Source organism: Panthera leo, chromosome A1 (genome assembly GCF_018350215.1).
Source record: "Panthera leo isolate Ple1 chromosome A1, P.leo_Ple1_pat1.1, whole genome shotgun sequence".
Classification (NCBI taxonomy): domain Eukaryota; kingdom Metazoa; phylum Chordata; class Mammalia; order Carnivora; family Felidae; genus Panthera; species Panthera leo.
The window spans coordinates 81,967,264-81,987,456 of NC_056679.1; the positions used below are offsets into that span (position 1 = coordinate 81,967,264).

The window sequence follows — 20,193 nt, forward strand, 5'->3', positions numbered from 1 at the left end:
GCCGAGGTCATGAGCTGACCCCAGGGGGCTGAGGAAGGGAGCCTGCTCCAGGTTGCCCATGATGCACGGGCATGGATTTTGGCCACCCTGAGTTAACAGGCACTTGTACCCAAAATGACAGAGGCCAGTCTGCTCTGCACCTGCTATTGTGCCGCTGCCCTGGGGTCAGAGGGGAGCAGGGGCCACATGGCCTCACTACCCTTCCCTCGCCTTCCTGAGTTAAATCAATCATTTCTTCTGCTCCTCTGAACCAGGGCTTGGGGTTACCCAGGCCAGGCGAGTGGGGTGAGGCCCTTGGCAAGCACACGGACAGGTGGGTGGCTGGATGCAGCAGCACCACAAGCCAGGCCAGCCAGTCCATGAGCAGCTCTGGGTCTTCCCCTCCTGGGCTCCCCGGGGGTGGCAGGCCTGGCCTCAGGTGCAGGGGCTGCGCGCCCAGAGCCCAACTGCCTAGCACGTGCGGTGAACACACAGACACCTGGGCTTAGGGTCAACCAGCCAGCTCGCCGTGAGGAGCTCAGACCTGAGCCGGGCCCAGAGTCAGTCCCAGCTGAGGTGGCTACAGCGTTCCTCGCCAGCGAAAAGTCAGTGTTACTGAGTGATCACTTACATGATGTTAATAAGAATACAAAAGATGCATGATAAGCAGAGGGAAAATTGTGCGAACGGCTAACACATAAAGCTCAGCTTGACTCGGTGAGAAAAACATAAACACAAAGACTGGGAGTCACCCTTCATCGTTTATACTGGGTGAAACAAAAAAGTTAAAAAAAAATGCACCAGCTTGGCAGAGATAAGTGGGTGGGCCTCCTGCTCGCGCTCGCTCGCTCCTGGCGTAATTCAGGCCCGAAATGAGAAATGACACTGGGCTTGGTGCTGTAGGTCCCGCCCTGGGATTCTGTCCTGCAGACACCGTCAGATGCATGTGAGATTTTGTTTGTACTTGTCAAAAACCGGAGGTAGCCTAGAAGTCCCCAGTTCACAGTTAATGCTACCTACCCGAGCCGGTGTTGCCGTGAACGTGCGTGTGTGCCGAGCTGCACTCAGGGCAGAGAGAGGTCGGCACGCCCGTGTGGTAAGTTGGCATTTGTGCAAAACAAGAGACTGTGCGTATGTGTTTACGGGCCCCAGAATATTCTCAGATCTGGTAACCCGGGCCTCTGGAGCCTCACCGGTTGACCAGGAGGCACAGCCGGGGGCGAAGTCCTTGCTCCTCACACCCAGGAAAGGCTTAGATTTTATACCGCATGCACTGCTTGCTTATTTAGAGAAACGAACCTCACTTGCTGCAAAGGGCAAGTTCAGTGGAAAAGGAGCAGAGCTCAGGCCGGGGCCGCAGCTCCTTAAGGTAATGGGGCTAGTCAAGGTCCCTGGAAAACCACAGCAGAGCCTGAAGTTACCCAAACCCGCGGGGCTTTGAGGGGAACAGCAGGGAGGCGGACTTACTCTGAACGCAGGCGGCGAAAGCTGGGCTCTTGCTGTGCGGAGGCCCATGCCTACTGACGCAGTCTGTAAGACAGATGGAAAGCAGGTCAGTCATTCTTGTCACAGGTGACAGACGACAGGACAGACCTCAGATCTCGTGAGTCGTCTCTGAGCCACCTCTGGAAGAGGAGATTATTCACATTCCCTAGGTGCTCCAGCTTTTGTTATTAGAGATTTTAACGCTGGCAAGAAAAGGCCTCCCACAAAAAGGCAGAACTGCGTCCAAAGGTCTGTCTGCGGACTCTCTGGTGGCATGAAGGACCAGGAACAGTCACTGGGTTTTCTGGCCACAGTCAGAGAGGTGAACCTCATTTCAAGTTGGTCTCCAACAGAACCCCCGTTGGACCCTGAATGTGGAAGTCATGATTTGAGTGCCCTCCTCCCCGAGCCATCTGACAGGCTGGTTCACACGGGAGCTGGAGGAGGAACTCATGCAGAACGGGTGTTGAGCCACTCCCGGACCTTCAGTAGGTCCCTGGCGCTTGGTCATGCCCAGGAGGACCGGGGCCCAGGCGACCTGGAGGCGGCTCCCGGGACAGCTGGTCACCCTCTGCCCCTGGAAACAAATCCCAGACACCTAGGAGCGAGGCCTGCGGAGGCCAACAGGGAGCCTGGGAGTGGGCAGGTCCCCGGCTCTTCAGGGCCCACTATGGCACAGACCCAGAGAATACCGCTAAGAGGACATAAGGCCAACAGGAAATTCACCAAACTTAAGAAGGAACAGACCCTGGTGTAGGTCTGTCTCATAATGATGTACATCTTAGAAAAATCTTAGAACAGCATCAATTAAAGGAGTAGTTCAGGGAAAGTCCAGAGCCTCTTTCTGACAGTCCCTGGTCACTTGGCTGTCACGCGTCTTACTTTCTCTCCCAAGTACACTCGGGAGCTTTCTGGGGGCCACGCTGTCCGGTGACACACCTGCTGGGCAGCCAGGAGCACCTGCCTGTCCATTCCTCTTGTTCAAATTAAACAAAAACATCTCTTACTGGGCTCAGTTCTGTTAAAAAACACGGCAAATACCAACCACCATAGTCCATGGAGCAAAAGCTCTTCGGCATCTTCAGTAACTTCAGGAGTGCAGACACCCCGAGACCAACAGGTCTGAGACTCACTAAATCAGCCACATTCCCAAATAGCAAACTAGCGGAGTCAGAACAGAGAAGCAGTTTGCAAATAACGGCACTAGATCGCGGTTGACGCGGATCGTGCTGCTGTGAAAGGCACAGGTGCTGTGACCACGTGCTCCAAGAGTCCCAAGCTCACCGTGTGAGTGAAGCAACCTCCCCAGGAGCACCTGTGGGATGGGCTGGCCCAGCTGACAGGTGACATGTCCACCTCTGTTCCTCTACAACTACAGAAGCAGCAATGCAAACTTACCTAAGTATCTTGGGTAAAAATAGTCCTGTGGGAAAAGAAAAAGAAGGGGCGACAGTTTACTGGCATGGCCTGCACTCCCCACACAGTGCCCGCAGCAGCTGGCAGAGGGCCTCGCCTTCCTCCCCAGTGGGCACAGACAGGCACCTGGGGGGGGGCAGGTGCGTGAGGAAGGCGGGGAACTCTCCACAGCTGGCTCAGTGACAGCAGGGCAGAACCACCCAGAAAGCCACTTTCCACCTCAAGGACCATGGCGTGAGGAAGAAGAGGGAGGGTGCGGCCCAGGCCGCTGTCTCGGCCGCTGCAGAATGATGTCCGCCTGGACCTTCTGTAAGCGGCAACGGGGATGTCATTTAAGGGACCCAGTGTCTCACAGGAGGCGGAGGGCCAGGAGGAAGATTGTCTGGACCCTCGCTGACACCGGGCTCCTCCCAGAAGCATGCAGACCCCGTGGGGCCATCCACACGCAGGCGCTGACTTGCACCGACTGTGTTTGTACAAGGAACTGGTGCTGGGCGAGGTGTGGAGGGTGCAAGGGAAGCAAAGGTCCTTTCCGTCCGTGACCGTGAACTAAGAGCTCTGCACCATACCAGCTGTCTGCCAAATACTAGGACCACTTGCCCTGTCTTGGCCAGCAGCAGAGAGCAGCTGGAACTGTCCCCAGGGTCCTTGGCCCCACCCATCCACCATCATCTCTCACTGAGGGTCAGTCACAGCGTGGCTTGGCCCTAGATGCTCCCCTGGACGGGACCAGGTCGCTACACAGCAGCACCCACTGAGGAGGGGTGCCCGCTACAGGTGCTGTGATTGTATGTCCTTCCATCTGACCCTCACAACCACTCCAAGGTCTTTTCAATTAACCCCGTCATCAGAGAGGAGGAAACCGAGGCTCACGACGGGTCGTGGTGTTCAACCAAGGTTAGGAAGCCAGGTCGGGCTCCCGACAGCACACTGGGATCCAAAACCACACTGAAAGGAGCTGGTGTGTCATCTGCAGTGACGGGCCCCCACAGTTAGCTGGCCTCACGCCATGGTCTGGCACCTCACCTGTCCCCTTCCCTCGCTGTTTACAACACTTTGCTAAGACACCCATCAGAAAGTCATGTTCTGATAAAGACGTGGCTTAGACTCTTAACTCCTTTAAAAGAAAAGTAATGGTCAGAGCAAGTTTGTATTTCAGCTTGTATCATGGTTGTGAAGGTGACATTCAGGCAGGTGTGACAGAGGCCAGGTCTGGCAGGCAGAGCCACACAGCCAGGGCGGGGACACCCCTCCCCACCAGCATCCAGAGGGCCCTGATGGCCTGGTTTCACTTCTCCGTGCTGCTTTCAGTCATGGACTGGCCACTCCCGGACAGGAAAGGCAAGCGAGGCCAGGCACACTCAGACGAAGCCCCCAGAGCTGAGGGCAAGCAGGCAGGGACATCTGCCGGGTTTAGAGGGAGAGCAAAGGCCACAGACTTTGTCACAAAGGGAGGGGCTCTGGCTCTGAAAGAAAAGACTTAGGATGCACGATGTGTCCACTCACAAAACCAAGAATTAGACTACGAAGGAACTAAAGACACTGAGGATCTGTGAGCAGAGTTCCCAGTTGTCATAGATGTGGCACCTGCCACAGGAAAGCTATTCTGTATGGTCATAAATGTGGCACCTGCCACAAGAAAGCTGTTCTGTATGGTCATAAACGTGGCACTGCCACAGGAAAGCTGTTCTATATGTTATCCAGAAAGCTGTATTATATTTTTCAAAGCCCTGACTATTACTAGCTATGTGTCATGTGTTTTAACAGCGATTGTATTGTTCTAGAAGAGCCTCACTGACCGAAAAGCCATGTGCCCTTCCCTTAAGTTAATCACACCCATGGGAATGTGGTTTCCAAAACCATTGGGCCATAAGCTGGTGACAATTTATCTTAATTTGTGTGCTTGATTTATTTGGGGTGAGAGGGGTGCTCATTTGGCTGGAAATCTAGGACAGAGATGATTAACCCCGAGTAACAGCAAAGCTAAGGCAGATGCACCTAAAACCACTATGCACTCTCCCAAGAGAAAGAGACATTTCTAATTGTCCTTCAACGTTCTGACCAAAGAGGAAGACCTATCAAAATCTCAGTGAATGAAGGGCACTGGACACAGAACAGAGAGCCGGCCCCACCTGCACCACAAATTGGCCACACATAAACTGTGGCCTGAGGCTCAGGAGCTGGGCTGACTCCCATGAGCATCACCCCTCCCCCCCGCCCCAGGGATCCACGGAGCAGAAGCCACAGTTCACATGGCCAGATTCAGAACCAGGGATCGGTTGCCTACAAACTTACCCTTTCTTTTTGACCACACAAGGAGGCGTGTGAGGGCTTGGCTGGGGTCAGGAGCAGGGAATGGGCAGACCAGCCAGCAGGAGGCCAGGGCCACCCAGGTTGGAAATGAAGCCGTCTATCACTTGGCAATCATTTTTCTCAGGAGTTTGCTTCTGCTTTACTTAAACAGCTAAAGACACAAAGAAATGAGCAAAACTGCAGGCCACTAAACTGTGAGCTGAAGATCCCAGAGGGGAAGGTATATGCCTGATACCTGGCCTGGTGCTGACTATCCCTCAGAAGGCCCTCAGGAGCCATTGCTAAATGGGTGAATGAATGATAGATGAATGGATAGATGAATGGAAGAATGAGTAAATGGATGGGTGGTTGGATGGGTGGATGGCTGGCTGGATGACGGATGGATGGATCAAAGGAAGAATGCATGGATGGCTGGGTGTATGAATGAATGAACAGGCAAATGTAGAGTCCTACAATTTTCACTGAGTTGTTGATTTTATTTATAACAAAGCTAAGCACACTGGGAGAAATACCTAAATCGGTGCTCTCAGCTTGTGTCTTCCAAAACTCAGAAATATCAGTACTACATTTCCTCAAGCTTACAAACTGCCAATGCATTTTTGAACTTAGATCCTTAGATGAACTGCCATTTGCCAACCTCTTCTTCCGCCATTCATTCCAAGGACCCTACTCTCTGAGGAGGCGATGAGACATGGTGCATGTGTGATTCAACAACTGAGTCGTCACTCCTACTAGTAGGGACTGCCCGTGAGTGAAGTGGCCCCGTGTGGAGCTCACACCCCACCTACGGGGAGCACCTGGTTCTGGGAGGCTCAGTGTGCTGGTCTTGGCCAAGAGCCCACTGGCCACACATCCTCACGTAAACGGAGTTGGGTGCTCCAACAAACCCGGCCTTCCCTGGGACGCATTCTCCCATGCTCCTGTTCCCTGCAGGCTTGTAAACACAGGAACCTATGCCCAAAGCACCTTCAAGGCCTGAACCCAACGACAGGCTCGGTCCACTTGCGTCTAACGTGAGGCCTAGCAGTTTGCTCTGAAACCACAGGACGGTGTTTTCGTGAGACGGTCTCTTCCATGTCTGCTCCTTAATCGTGCCGTCACCCATCTGGCCCTTTCGCTAAGAAGGGGAGCACCAGAAAGGACAGCAAATAGGTGGCTGGTGAAATCCTCGACAAGTCCCATCTGCAGACAGAACCTCCCACCTGCCTCTGCCCCGTGCTGACCACCGGAACCCTGGTCTGCCACACGGGGTCTGTGCCTCCAGAGTCTCCCATGTGGCAACGTCAAGAGCATCAGGGAGTTGCCCACCCTCCCCGTGGGGTAAGGTTGCGTGTGGGCTGTCCACCTGCCACTCGCCCCTCCCCTACCGCGGGACAGTCAGTTCTGGAGTTGGAACTCCAGAAGCTGTGACCACGACGAGCTCCTTGCCTGGCAGCCTGCCCAGCCTGCTGAAATGCCCTCCAAGCACCCAGCCTGTGCACCTCTTCCCCGGGGCCTTCTGAGGCTTGGTGGGGTTCTTAGTGGTCTCTCTATAAACTTGATGCTCTGAGAGCAAACCTGCCTTCCAAAAATGGTCAAAAACCACACAAGCTTAGTGGGTTAAAATGCACATTATTAAGACAGAAACATCACCTGGGCTCACAGTGTGAACTGAGCACAGTTGCCCTCTTGTAGCTCATGAACAGGACCACATGCAGCTGGGAAGGTTCTAGAATTTGGGAACTGACACCTCGTACATGCCTTCATGTCCAAACTACTTTAACTCTTCGAGCTCCTCCCAGGCCGGCGCAGTCCCTGCAGGGGCGGGGTGAACCAGGGGGACCCAGACAGCTTCCGGTCCTGATGCCGTGGCTCACCTTCAGGGCAGTTGCCTTCTTCCTGCCCTCTGACGCATATGCAGGTTAATGGGAGGCTCACTGCCAGGAGGGCCGAGACACCAGCGTGTTAATGGACCTGGAAACTGCTTTGCAAACACATCAGCATCAGCAGTGCGTAAGTCTTTTTGGCGTGGAGTACCCAGCACTTTGATCTAGTTCACACGACCTAATAGGCACACATCGCAGCATAACAAACGGTCGTTACTTTTCAAACAGGAAATTAAGAATTTCTTACTTCCTTTAATAAATAACTGCCCGAAATTTTGTTTCCAAAACTCTTTATGCTATTTGACAAAGTGGGCCGAGACTCAAGCGTCACAATAACTGCTTATTTACGTGATACAAATACAAGGTGTCTTCCTGAGAAGCAGTCCACAACACTGACTAATCCTTTGACCTTAATGTTGTCTTGCTAGCAAACTTGACTTCTAAGGGAAATACTGTCCAAGTCACATCAACTTGAATCGTCATTACGGAGGCTTCTGCTTTGCGGTAGCTGGAGGAAGTCACAACAACGGTCTCACAGTTTTAACGACGGCTCCCGGAGAGATTCGCAGCTATCCGCAGCTATCGACGGGCAAGCTTTGGCCCCTCAGCCTGCAGGGACCCTGACAGGTTCTCAGTCCCCCAGGCCAGCATCACTCAGTCTGTGCATGTTTTTCTAAGCGTGGTTCACACAAAATCCCTCTGTCGTCTTCCCAAGTTCATCTCCTCTAAGATTCTCCAAACCAGGGGTCTGTTTAAGCACTCCATGAGACCAAAGGAAACACGGACACCCCCTACCTACCCCTGCCAGGCCCACAGGGCTTCCAGGTCAGTCCTGCAAGGAGGGGGGCAGGCCCCAGAAACACCCTCAAGGCCACAGCGCTCCCCTACTTCCTGAGATGCTAATGTGCACGTGTGTTGTTAAAAATTCCTGTGGGGACAACACGCAGGTGCACAGATAAAAGCTGGGGACTGCAGCTCTGCGGATCTGTGCAGTGGGATTCCTGCAGCCGCACGCACCCCCACGCCCCCAGAACCAGCCCCTGGCGCCCAGCACATACCAGCGAGATAAGCACAGGGTCCCGGGGAGTGGTGAGAGCCAGCTGGAAAGCTGGGTTCTCTGGGCCCTTTTCATAACTAGCTTTAGGATGAATCAGTGCCCATGTGTGCGTCACCACGTAGCAGGCTGTGTAGACACTTCTCGCCTCGGAAGGTCAATCACTACAGAGTTAACATGCTGACCTTGGATGCTGGGGCCTGAGTTTCCATCTGTGTCCTCCCAGTGAAGAGTGAACTTGGGCAAGTCCCCACGTAGATTCCTGGGCCTCAGTTCACAAGCATCTGGAATAAGGGCCACCACGTCCTATGACCCTGTGACAAACACTACTGCAAAGTTCTTGTCTGTTTCTGGCTTAGGGAAAGGAATTTTAAGTGCATTTTGATGCCCCTTCAGACATGCTACATCATGGCGTGCACGTGAGGTGCAGGTGAGGTGTTCCACGCGTATTGGCACGGGGTAAGCCTGGGGTGTGCGTGGGACAACCCAGAACCTGCATCTGAGGGATGCAGCCGCAGCAATCATTCGGGGCGGGGCCAAGGTGACTCTTCCATCACAAATGGCTGGTCTGCTACGCGACAGGGCAGGTGGGAAGCACCCTCTCCTACTCCCAGCCCCTGGCAACTGCCAACAGCAACCTGCCAACAGGATCTTCCGTTTCAATCTGAAGCATCGCACTATAGAGACATGTGTCCAAACCAGTCACCCAGGCAGCTGCACCTGCAGCCGCGTCATGCCAGTCCTGGCGGACGCCCCAGCACAGCCTCAGTGGCCCCGGGTGGAAGCAGAGGCCCGCCCCCAGGGGCTGGCTGATTCCAGCTGTGTGATTTTCATGGAGAGCAGTGTTTCAAGAAAAGCCCTGCGCAAACCAGGTCTATGTGGCAGGTTTGGGGGATAGATGTGGAAAACTGTGTATTACCATGGGCACTGATACCAGAAAGAAACAATTCTCAAATCTGACAAAAGAAGTCTGAGGAAACAAGTATGATAGTATGGGGTTCAAACTATCTCATTTGAACAACACATCTGTCATTGTGCGATCACTGGGAGCAGGCCGGATATTGTTCCAGAACTTCAAGTCCTCTTGAAAAGTTATTATAAAACTTCCAATGAACTGCACCCCATCAAGGTCCAAGTTCACAAGAACACAGCTCACAGTGGGGCCCCCGGACCAGCACTGCAGAGGCACAGAGCATTCCCGACGTCAGACACTAACCCCTGAGCCTCAACAGATGCTGCATCACAGAAACAGCCCCCAGTGCCAACCCACCGACCCCAGGGAAGAGGGGCATTGAGTGTGAAGACAGTGGGTCACCTGTCAGCATGACTGGAACAAAGGGATGACCCGGGAAGTGTCTGGAAAATCCTGGCCCCAGCTACCTGGAATCTCAAGAAACAGGCCATAAGCATCAGAGTCTTAGAAGGCTGTTTTGCTTCTACAGCGTTTTCCAAAACGTCTTTAATTGGCTTTCGGCAGATGTTGGGCCCACTGGCAAGGACCAAGTGTCATCCACTGGGCCTGGTCTGTAGAGGCTGAACAGCACAGCTGAAGTGCCTGCAGACGCCCAGGAGAGAACCCAGCACGGGGCAGCCAAGTAGGGCCGGTCCTGCCTCAGCGGCACCCCCGCCCCAGGCCTTTCAGCTCAGCAGCAGCCACCTCAAGACAAAACAGAACCAGCCCCACAATGGCGAATCCAGCCCGTGACCAGCTTCCCTGCGGCCCCTAGGGGCGAAAGCCCAAGAAGGAGAGGGTCCAGGAGGGGAGGCCACGGTCCGCAGGAGCTGCTTCCCTTGAGAACCCCAAGAAAGGAGACGGGCAGTGTGTGCGTGGGGCAGTGTATGCAGGCCACCTACAAGGCAGCAGTGGGGTGGTGGTGGGGGCAGGTGGGCAGCCGGTGGCTGTCCTGGAGGTCACAGCCGGTATGTCACCTCCCCAGCCAGGGCACCCACATTGCAGAGGCAAGTCGTGGCAGGGGTTGGGGGGACTGGTGACCATGTGCCCTCTTCCTCCCTCCCACCTCCTGCTGGGGTCTTTGTGAGACCCCTTAGGCCTTAGGCTGGAAGGTAAGACTTTCATCTCTGTAGGGGTACCTGTCCCCAAGCTGTCCTGAAAGAAACAGGGATCTCAGGAAGACAGTGTCCTTGGAGGCCAGCAGCAGTGCAGGGTTTTGAAGCTGACTGTACCCCTAAAACCCTCCACCAGCACCACCGGGCTCCCCCACATCCAAGAGACATGGAGGAGGTGGGAGGGGGAGACATGGAGAGAGACGGGCAAGGGGGACACGTGTGAGCTCAAGCACTGGCCGGCGGTCATGCACCTGTGATGTGAAGCCCTCCGGGTGCGCTGCTGGCCATGCTGCGAATACTGTCTGCCCTCAAATTTAACGAAGTGCTGGGTCAAGGCCAGGGCCTGGAGTTTCTTTCCTAGCACCAGGTTGTGGCTGCCAAGAGCGGGTTCCCAAGAGGGGAGGGCTCCCAGGAGCTGGGAGGCAGGTAGGGTGGGGCTGGCTAAGTTTTTTGTCCAGAACCCTTTCCGGAAGCGAAGGCTGATTACTGAGACGGCCTCCGGCGTCTGGAACCCGCCAGCCTTAAAGGATTTATGTAGAAGGCGACTCTGCTGGGCTGGCCTGTGGTGAGCTTAGGAGAATCCCAGCATAGAAGGGGTCTTGTGAACGGGAAGCGATACTGAGGACAAGCAAGGAGAGGGCGAGCCAGCGGGGAGCGTAGCATGTGAGAGGAAACAGATAGGGAGGGAATCAACTGTCCCTGAGCCCTGCAGAGGAACGTTAGCCCTGGCAACAATGGGGAGCCTGGGACACTCCCCAGGGGACTGAGGCGTGAGGGGGAGGACTATCTGCTCCCAGGAGGGAAGCAGGAGGGTGACCAGGATGTCAGGAAGCCCCCCACCCCAGGCCCCCTTCCTTTCCAGCACAGGTGTGTGATAAGACTGGAATCAGGAAGGAACCATTGTGCTAGCAGCTACCTGCTGTGAAGGTCACTTCCCTTCCCAAGAGAAAGACAGCCTAGTCAGGAACAATCCGGGTCAGGCAGGAACAGCCCACCCAGCTAGCAGTCAGCACTCCAGCACAAGCCTCCAAACACCAGAAAGTACATCTGCAGCCCAGAGCTGGCCCTCCAGGTGCTCAAGCCTGCCCAACCTGGGGGGCAGGGCCCAGCTCCCGCACACCCTCCCTGGGGCTCACTCACTAGTGCGCCCCCAGAGCCACAGGATTAGAACCGGAGGGCAGTGGTGCCCTCTCTGCCAGAAGGACAGAGCAGGACCAGGTGGCTGTGTATGCCTGCCACTGAGCCCGACCCTGAGGACAGGGTGGCCCCTTCCAGAGTGCCCCCATGGTGGTAAGGGTGACTCCTAACCCTAGCCTGGCTCCTCCCAGCATGCCACAAGCCAACGGCCAAACAGTCTTCACTACGGTCTACACAAGATGCAAGGTACAGGTTCAGGTGAAGGGTTTGCAACCCAGCTGACCTTGAGGGATGACCCCGAAGTAGCTGGTGTAACCTGGGAAACTGGCAAATGAAGAGAAGGATGTAGTTACTATTGCCGGCAGGGACTGGCGAGGAGGACAGGATCCTGGAAAACCACGGACTGCTTTCCTATGAAAGAAGTTCACAAGTCTCTGCTGTAGGGACGAGGACCCCTGGAGGCTGGGGCGGCCATGACCTCCCTTGCAGGAATGCACCCAGAGAGCACTGGCTGAGTTAAAATCATGGGTCCTGAGCAAACACACTTTTCCTTCTCTTGCCTTTGTGTCAGACGTTTATAAATAAAGTTACGATTAAAACATAAAAGCAATTAAAATCATCGAGGGGATTAATGCTCTGGGAAGAAGGATACTGTGGCTAACACACAGTGTGTCCAGGCAGCAAGGAAAAGCCAGGTCAGGCCCTGTCGTTCTGGGCAAGCACAGCCGGGAGTGGCCATGGGGGTGGACAGTAGCTTCGCTGCCTCAACTCTTCTCACCTGTGAGCCCCCTCCCAGGGTCTCTGTACAAGGTCTGGGGGCTGGGGAGCCCCACTGCACCTGTCACACAGTCCTGCAACCGGGCAGGGACCTGCTGGCCAGGCACATGGCCCTGTTGCTAGGCCTTCAGAAATCCTCTGCAGGGGATGACTCATTGGGCCACCAGGCTCGTCATTAAAGAAACCGGAAAACAGGCCAGAAAAGACCAGCAGTGCTGCCCTTACAGAAAGATTGAACCGGTGCTGCTATTGACGTGGAAAGCAACGGCTCTGGAGAAAACAACCTTCTCAGAGCCCACCCCACGGCAGCAACTCGCACAAGAACTGCTGGGGGCTGGCCATCTCCTCAAAACTCGCTTCACAACGGCCTGGAAAGGGTTGTCAGGTCAAATGATGAGAAATACCAGGGAAGACAAAGCCTCTGTGGGCCCCACAGAGCTATCCATTTATTGCACACAGTGTTTATTTTATCCCAGAATTCTTTAGAAGAAACATTCCGGTAGAACCAAAAATGTCTGTGAAGTCACCCTGACCTCATGGTATAAAGCCCATCCGATTTGCACACTGGCACTCTCCAAGGGCATCTGCCCCAGGGCCGATACACACGCAGGGTCCCGTGGGTCCCCTCCCGGGGAGGGCAGAGCTCCTGCACAGATGCTGAGTCCACACGGGCTGTTCCCTACTGTTGGCTGCCTGCCGCCCCACACCCCCCAAGGACGTTATTAATAGAGTCACGTCCTGAGCCAGCACAGCCAGGCTCCCAAAGTCACTAGCTGCTTGTAAAGAGTACCTTGCTGAAGGAGGCCTCCACAGGGCACCCTGGCGGGGGGGCCCCCCGACCCCAGCCCTCCTGCCCACCCCTCCCACAGATGTCCTGGTCCTATTTCCGTTTTGGCTTTCGGGACCTGCTGTGGCAAGCGATCCCAGAGGCCACATCTTTCATTTCCTCTTTCAGGCACACAGTCCATACCCCTTGGTGAGGATCTAGGGGCTGCGGGCAGCCCACCCCTCACTTCCGGTCCATCTAAGGGGGGAGGCAGGAAGCCCTTTAGGCTTTTACCCACTGTATTCCTCTTACATCTTAAACACTGAGGAGGTGTTGCCTATTGCACATTTCCCTGAAGGCGGCTGCCTTCAGAGGCCTGCTGACCAAGGTAATGGGGTCTCAAGAGGACCCATTCACGCACCTGCTTACAGCTGCGGGAGCACCTGGGGTCACCAGGAGAAAGGGGGCCCAAAAGGTGTGCAGGAGGCTTGAGGGTGGGACCCAGGGCTCCCCGCCCCCCGCTCCAGCACTCCTGACTGGGAGACCTGACTGCAGCCCCGGCACCCCTAACACCAAGGCTGTCTGCGCAGCGGGGAAGGGGCGTCCCCGTGAGGCTCCCCAGCAGCGCGTACGGAGGATGTTCCCAGACCCCAGCAGCGGGACTGCGCGCGCTCACCGTCTCGGGGTCGTTCTCGAACACCTCCCGGGCCTCCTCCTGGCTGCACAGCTCCTCAATGCATTCCCTCTCCAGGTGGCCCTGCTTGGCCTCCTCGAAGACCTGGTAGGCGCGTCGCTGCCGGGGCCGCAGGAACTGCGCCGCCTCTCGCGCCCGCAGCATCACAGCTGCCCGGACGCGGGCGGGAGGACGACGCCGGGAGAGAGCGGGGACGGAACGGGGACACGCCGTCAACCCCGCCCCGCACGCGCCGTCCTCTCGGCCGCCAGCCCCCCGGGGACGCGGCTGCGGCGTGCGGGGCCCGGGGGCGCGGGGAGCAGGCGCCCGGGGCGGGGGGAGAGTGGGGGCGCGGGGAGCAGGCGCCCGCGGGGGGGGGACTCTGGGGAGGGGCACGGGGGTCCGGCCCGGTACTCACTGTGCGCGGACTCGGAGGCCAGCAGGAGCACAAGCAGCGCGGTGCCCAGGGCGGCGGCGAGCGCGGGCGGCGGCGGCATGGCGGGGCCGGGCCGGGGCGAGCGCGGGGCGAGGGCCGGGGACGGCGACCGGGCCGGGAGCGCGCGCTCTCAGAGCGCCCGGGAGGCCGTGGCGAGCCGCGGGCGCCGCGGGGCGGTGGCTCCGCTCATCCCGTGCAGGCGGCTGTGAAGGTCACATCCCGGCGGCGGCGGCGGCGGCGGCGGCGGCGGCGGCAGCGGCACCTCGGCGCTCGCGGCCGGGGCCGGGGCGGGGCGCGCGGGCAGGACCCGGCTCGGGGCCGCGCGGGGGCGGGGCGCGTGTGTTCCCAGCACCCACCCCCCCCCCGCCCCCCCGCCGGCTCCCAGCACCACCCCCCGCGCCTTCCAGCACCCCCACCCCACCCCACCCCGCCCAGCCAGCTCCCAGCACCCGCCCACCCAACCCACGCCGGCTCCGAGCACCCCCCCTCCCCAGCCCCGCAGAGATCAAAGACCCCGGGGAGACCCGTCACCCCACCCGGACGACGTGGCCACTTAGAGCGGCGGGTGCGTCCAGGAGAAGGAGATTCAAGTCGATGACCGAGCCTGACCCCGGTCGCGGGTAAAAGGAAGCAGCAAACAGCCAGGTGCCAGGTGACCAGGTGCCGCCTGACCGCTCACCACACTGAACCCTCGTCCCGCCCCACCACCGCCACCCGCACCCCAAATCTACCGCACCCTTTTTGGATTCCCCATTCCCGAGCACATTTTCTCAAGACTTAAAACCCCCGAAAGAAAGGATAAACTGAGGCCAGACCAAATCCCAGCGAGGTCCAGGGAGCGAGAGGAGATTATTTCCTTTCGTAACCTCTGTCTTCCATAATGATGAATGACATTGAGGTTTCCCAGTAAATACTCAAGCTGAAAGCAACATTGTGCTTCTTCTGGGAGACCAAGACTTTCTGTCTCTCTCTCCGGAGTATTTCGCAAATTCAGGGGCCAAAAACACACAAACAAACAAAACCAAAACGAAGCGGAGGGCTCCCCCGGGGGACTGAAGCAGCAGCGAGGCTGGCAGGGGCCTGGACACAGCCCCCCCAACCCCCACCCCGCATGGTGGGTCACTGTGGTCGTCGTGCTGCGGGCTCTAGGCCCGAGTCCTGACCTCAGATTCCCCTGGCCTGCTGTAGTGGGAGAATGAAGCGTTGATGCTGGTCGATTCCCTGAGGTCGTGGTTTGAAGGTGGGGTTAATGAGCATTAACACGTTAAAGTCGGGGGAATGAACACTGGTGAGAAAGCTCTTCAAAGGGAATGCACAATTTAATAGGTAAGTCCTCTGCACCTGTGATCTGCAGTTGAGCTGCTCTCCCACCTCAGCCAGCAACGGATGAAAGCAGCCTGGATGCCTTGGGCTTGGAAAGAGCATTTACTACATTAATTTTCCTGCTTGTTGTTCTTAAGGAGAACCTGTTTCAAGAACCTGGGTGGGGCAGTAAATTCTTCAGTGTGTATTTACACAGATCCTTAATTAATTAATCGTGTGTCTCTTATTTCCTAGGATTCTGAACCAGGTGGCCCGTGGATGTATTTCAGGAAGTATGCAAACTCCTACACATTGTTTGCAGTGGCTTTCTTCTTTCCTATTTCTGTGTGTTTGGCCAAGAGAGTTTATAGAGTTCGTGGGACTCTCAGAGTTGGATCCCAGTAAGAGTGAGTGTCATGGCCTCTTCATGTCCCTCTGGGAGGGTCCGTGCTGAGTATGGGCTCAGTGCTTCAGGTGACCAGGCGTTAGCATGATCCCAACTAGAAGGAGGCTTTCAGGCCCCCTGACCTGTCAGCCTGGACCTCAAGCCCCTCGCTGCTTTTCCCCGTTTATCCTTTCTGCTGACTTGGTATCACAATAACCCCAACAGCACCCATTATGAAGAGACTTGCTTTAATAAAATGCATTCACACACACTTGCTCACCTGAATAACTGTAGAATACAGGAAGCAAATATAGGGAGCGAGGGAGGGTGTCTGACCCAAGCTAACCCCAAGACCAATGCAGAAACTTTGCTTTAAGGCAGAGAAAGAAAATGGATAAGCAACAATTTGGATAATGCGTTCTGAAATTGGGGAGAGTCGTCAGGCACTGTGTTATACACCTCGAAGTAACCACGATGAAGTAGCTCATTTTTACAAGGGGCAGGTTAGACCTAGTGCCGTGGACACCTCGTATGGACTGTCAGCCAGGCTGTGATCAGGGGCTCGTCTTGCCAAGGCCAAGTGGGATGAAAGTGTGGGTGTTAGGGTCAAAGTGCGGGTGTCAGAAACAAGGTGTTGGTGGGGAGAGAAAAATTCTGCATTTCCTTCCACCATCACTTCTGTGGGTGATGATTTCAAGGTGCTGAGGCTGTTCATTTATGAATCTGCTCAATAAATCGATAAATGTGAGTTGAGTACTTGCTGTGTTGTCTTAAAAGGCAGTGTGGTGGGCGCTGACCAAACCAGTCATATTGGGTTTTCTTTGTTTTTAAAGCAGGTTTACTGAGGCATAATGGAAATATAATAAGCTACATAATAAGTTTTATGGTATCTATGATGAATGTACATACCTGTAAACCCACCACCACATTCCTCTAGAGCATACCCATACTTTGAAAACACTTCCTCATGCCCTTTGGTAATCCCTCCCTCCTGAGTGTCCCTGCCCCACCCTCACTCCATCCCAGGCAAAACCACTGGCCCACTTTGTCACTATAGACTAGTTCGCTCTTTTTGGAATGTTGCATAAAAGGAATCCTACAGAATGTGCTTTTTTGTCTGGCTTCTTTCACTAGGCAAATTCACTTTCAGATTCACTTACATTGTTGCACATAGTTTATTCTTTTTTTATTCCTTTTTCCCCTCCTCCTCCTCCTCCTCCTCCTCATCCTTCTTCTTCTTTTTTTGCTCACCAGTATTCTGTCATGTGGATATGCCACAGTCTTTTTAGCATTCACCTGTTGATGGACATTGGCTTGTTTCCAGTTACTGGTTATTACCAACAAAGGGACTATGAGCATTCGTGTATAAGTTACTGTATGCACATAAGCTTTTGCTTCTCTTGAGGAAATATGTAGGAAATAACACTGGACTGTATGGTAGGTATTTGACTTTTTAAGAAACTCACAAACTTTTTCAAAGTGAATTTCCATTTTATGTTTCCACCAACAGTATATGAAAGTTTCAAGTTGTTGCATATCCCACCCACACTTGCTAAGGTTAGTCTTTTTTTTGAGAGAGAGAGAGAGAGAGAGAGAGAGAGAGAGAGAGAGAGAGAGAACGTGCATGTGCACATGGGCATGAGTAGGGGAGGATCAGAGAGAAAGGGAGAGAAAGAGAAGCAGGCTTTGAGCTGTCAACGCAGAGCTGGACACAGGGCTCGATCTCACGACCCTGAGACCATGACCAGAGCCAAAATCAAGTGGGGTGCTCAACCGACTGAGCCACCCAGGTGCCCTAGTCTTCTTAATTTTAGCCATTCTGGTAGGTGTTTGGTGGTATTTCCTTGTGACTTGAATTTGCGTTTTTCTAGGACTATGATGCTGAGCAGATTTTAATGTGCTCATTGCCATCCAAATATATTTTTTGGTGAAATGTCTGTTTTAATTTTATCATCTTTTTTTCCTTTTACTTGGGCTCTGTACTTTCCCAATTATTGAATTATTTGTTGAGTTTTAAGAGTTCTTTAAATCTTCCGGACACAAGACCTGTATCAGACTGTGATTTGCAAATATTTAGTCCAGTCTGTGACTTGGTTTTTCATTATTTTAAACAATGAAACACTGCTCTTTTTCCTCTTAATTTTGAAGTACAATTTATTATTTATCTTTTAATGAATTCTGCTTTGGAATTATATTTGCCTACTCCGAGGTCACGATATTTTCTTTCAGAAGTTTTATAGATTTACATTTTACATTTAGAACTATGACCCACTTTGAATTCATTCCCACATATTTTACATTTCTTTGTTTTATTGTAAATCTTTTTAATTTCAATTTCTGAGTATTTAAATATTTGGTTTTTTGTACATTTATCTTTTATTCTACAACTGTGCTTAACTACTAGTTTCAATTTTTTTTAATAGATTCGGTAGAATTTTTTACATAGATGGTCATGTTGTCTGTAAATACAGCAAATCTCCTTTCAGAGCTGTGCACTTTTTGCTTCTTTCCTTGACTTATTGACTGTCTAGCGACCTCCACAACAATGTTGGCTGGAAATGGTGACAGTGGATCCCTGTGTTAGTCCTGATCCCACGTGGAAACAACTCAGTCTTTCACCATTAAGTATAATGGTAGCTACAGGGCTTTCATAGATGCTTTTTATCGTTCTAGTTTCAATTTTCTGTGAGTTCTTTTCATTAGAAATGGATGTTGGATTCTGTCAAATGCTTTTTCTGCATCTGTTGAGAGAATCATTTTTTTTTCCTTTTTCCATTCATTAATATGTAATTACCTTGATTGATTTTCAAATGTGGGAAGAATCTCACCTGATGATGTAGTATTTTGTTAAGAATCTTTGCAACCATGGGGCCCCTGGGTGGCTCAGTCGGTTGGGTGTCCGACTTTGGCTCAGGTCATAATCTCATGGTTCACGAGTTCAAGCCCTGAGTTGGGCTCTGTGCTGACCGCTCAGAGCCTGGAGCCTGCTTCAGATTCTGTGTCTCCCTCTCTCTCTGCCCCTTCCCCACTTCATGCTCCTCATTGTCTCAAAAATAAATAAATGTTTAGAAAAATTAAAAAAGAATCTTTGCAACCATGTTAATGAGGGTATTTTCTTTTCTTGTATTGTCTTTTTTTTTTTAATTTTTTTTTAACATTTATTTATTTTTGAGAGCGACAGAGACAGAGCATGAGCAGGGGAGGGGCAGAGAGGGAGACACAGAACGTGAAGCCGGCTTCAGGCTCTAAGCTGTCAGCATAGAGCTCGACACAGGACTTGAACCCATGAACCTTGAGATCATGACCTGAGCCGAAGTTGGACGCTTAACCTACTGAGCCACCCGGGTGCCCCTCTTGAATTGCCTTTATCTGGTTTGGCACCCAAGATATGCTGGTCTCATCGAATGAGTTGTTAAGTGCTTCCTCCTACTCAGTTTAATGGAAGAGTTGGTATGGAATTTGTGTTATTTTTCCCTTAAATGGCTGACAAATGCTGTCCCTGATGCCATACACACCTGGGATTGTCTTTGTGGGAAGGTTCTCACCTATAAATTCAGTTTCTTTCACAGATATAAATAAGGTCGTTCCGGTTGTTTCTTTGTGAGTAAACTTTCACAGTCTGTGTCTTTGAGGACATTTGCCTTTTCATCTAAGGTATTGAACATATTGGCAGGAAGTTATTCATAATATTCCTTTATATTTGTAGGTCTGTAGTGATGACACCTCTCATTCTCAGTATTGATAATTTGTGTCTTCTCTCTTTTTGTCTGAATCCTTCTGACTAGAGATTCAACAAGTGTTTCTATTTCAAGGAACCAGCTTTTGGTTTAATGATATTTCTCTATTTTTTTTTTGTTTTCTATTTTATCATTATCCATATAATTTTTATAATTTTATTTCTTCTGTTTACACTGCATTTCATTTTCTCTTCTTCATCTAGTTTCTCAGGATAGAAGCTGAGGTCATTGACGAGGTCTTATGTCTTTTTAATACAAACATTCCTTGACTTGTGATGCAGTTACATCCTGATAAACCCAGCATAAATCGAGAGTATGGTAAGTTAAAAGTGCATTTAATATACCTAACCTATCGAACATCATAGCTTCGTCTTGCCCTTTGTCTCCTTGTGATGATCAGCTGACCGGAGGGGGTCTCTGCAGGTCTCTGAAGTTCTTTCTCTGCATCGCCCTCTCCTACTTGGGCAGTTGGCTCTGCGTGTGTCCTCCACATATGGCAACCTCGTCTCTCCCTCTAGGCAGTGACCTTGGCAATCCTAGGGCCACCTCACTTATTTCCTGTCCCCCGGGGTTCACTCCTTTGTTGCCTAATGTCCAGTGTGTTGAAAACTGTTATTTTATATATATGTCTGCTTGCTCATTTGTTCTAGGTGGGGAGGTAAATCTGGTCTCTGCTGCTGTCTCTTGTCCAGAAGCAGAAACCCCCAGTCACACTTTAATGAAGGTTTTTGGTTTTGTTTTTTTTTTAAGAGCATGTTTTGCAACCCACTGGTTTAGTCGGGTTTTTAATTTTGCAAAAGT

General features: G+C 52.9%; 1 protein-coding gene across 1 annotated transcript in view; it reads right to left on the bottom strand.

Annotated features, from left to right (window-relative positions):
- The window catches only part of GAS6 (growth arrest specific 6), a 32,838-nt gene extending 18,779 nt beyond the window's left edge, over nucleotides 1-14,059 (bottom strand). The window contains exons 1-4 of the mRNA XM_042930830.1: nucleotides 13,951-14,059; nucleotides 13,536-13,702; nucleotides 2,863-2,887; nucleotides 1,447-1,509 (exon numbers count right to left, since the gene is read on the bottom strand). Of these exons, the coding sequence (XP_042786764.1) occupies nucleotides 1,447-1,509; nucleotides 2,863-2,887; nucleotides 13,536-13,702; nucleotides 13,951-14,029 (334 nt within the window). The 5' untranslated portion in view covers nucleotides 14,030-14,059. The remainder of the gene's footprint in view (nucleotides 1-1,446; nucleotides 1,510-2,862; nucleotides 2,888-13,535; nucleotides 13,703-13,950) is intronic.
- Nucleotides 14,060-20,193: the final 6,134 nt, after the last annotated feature.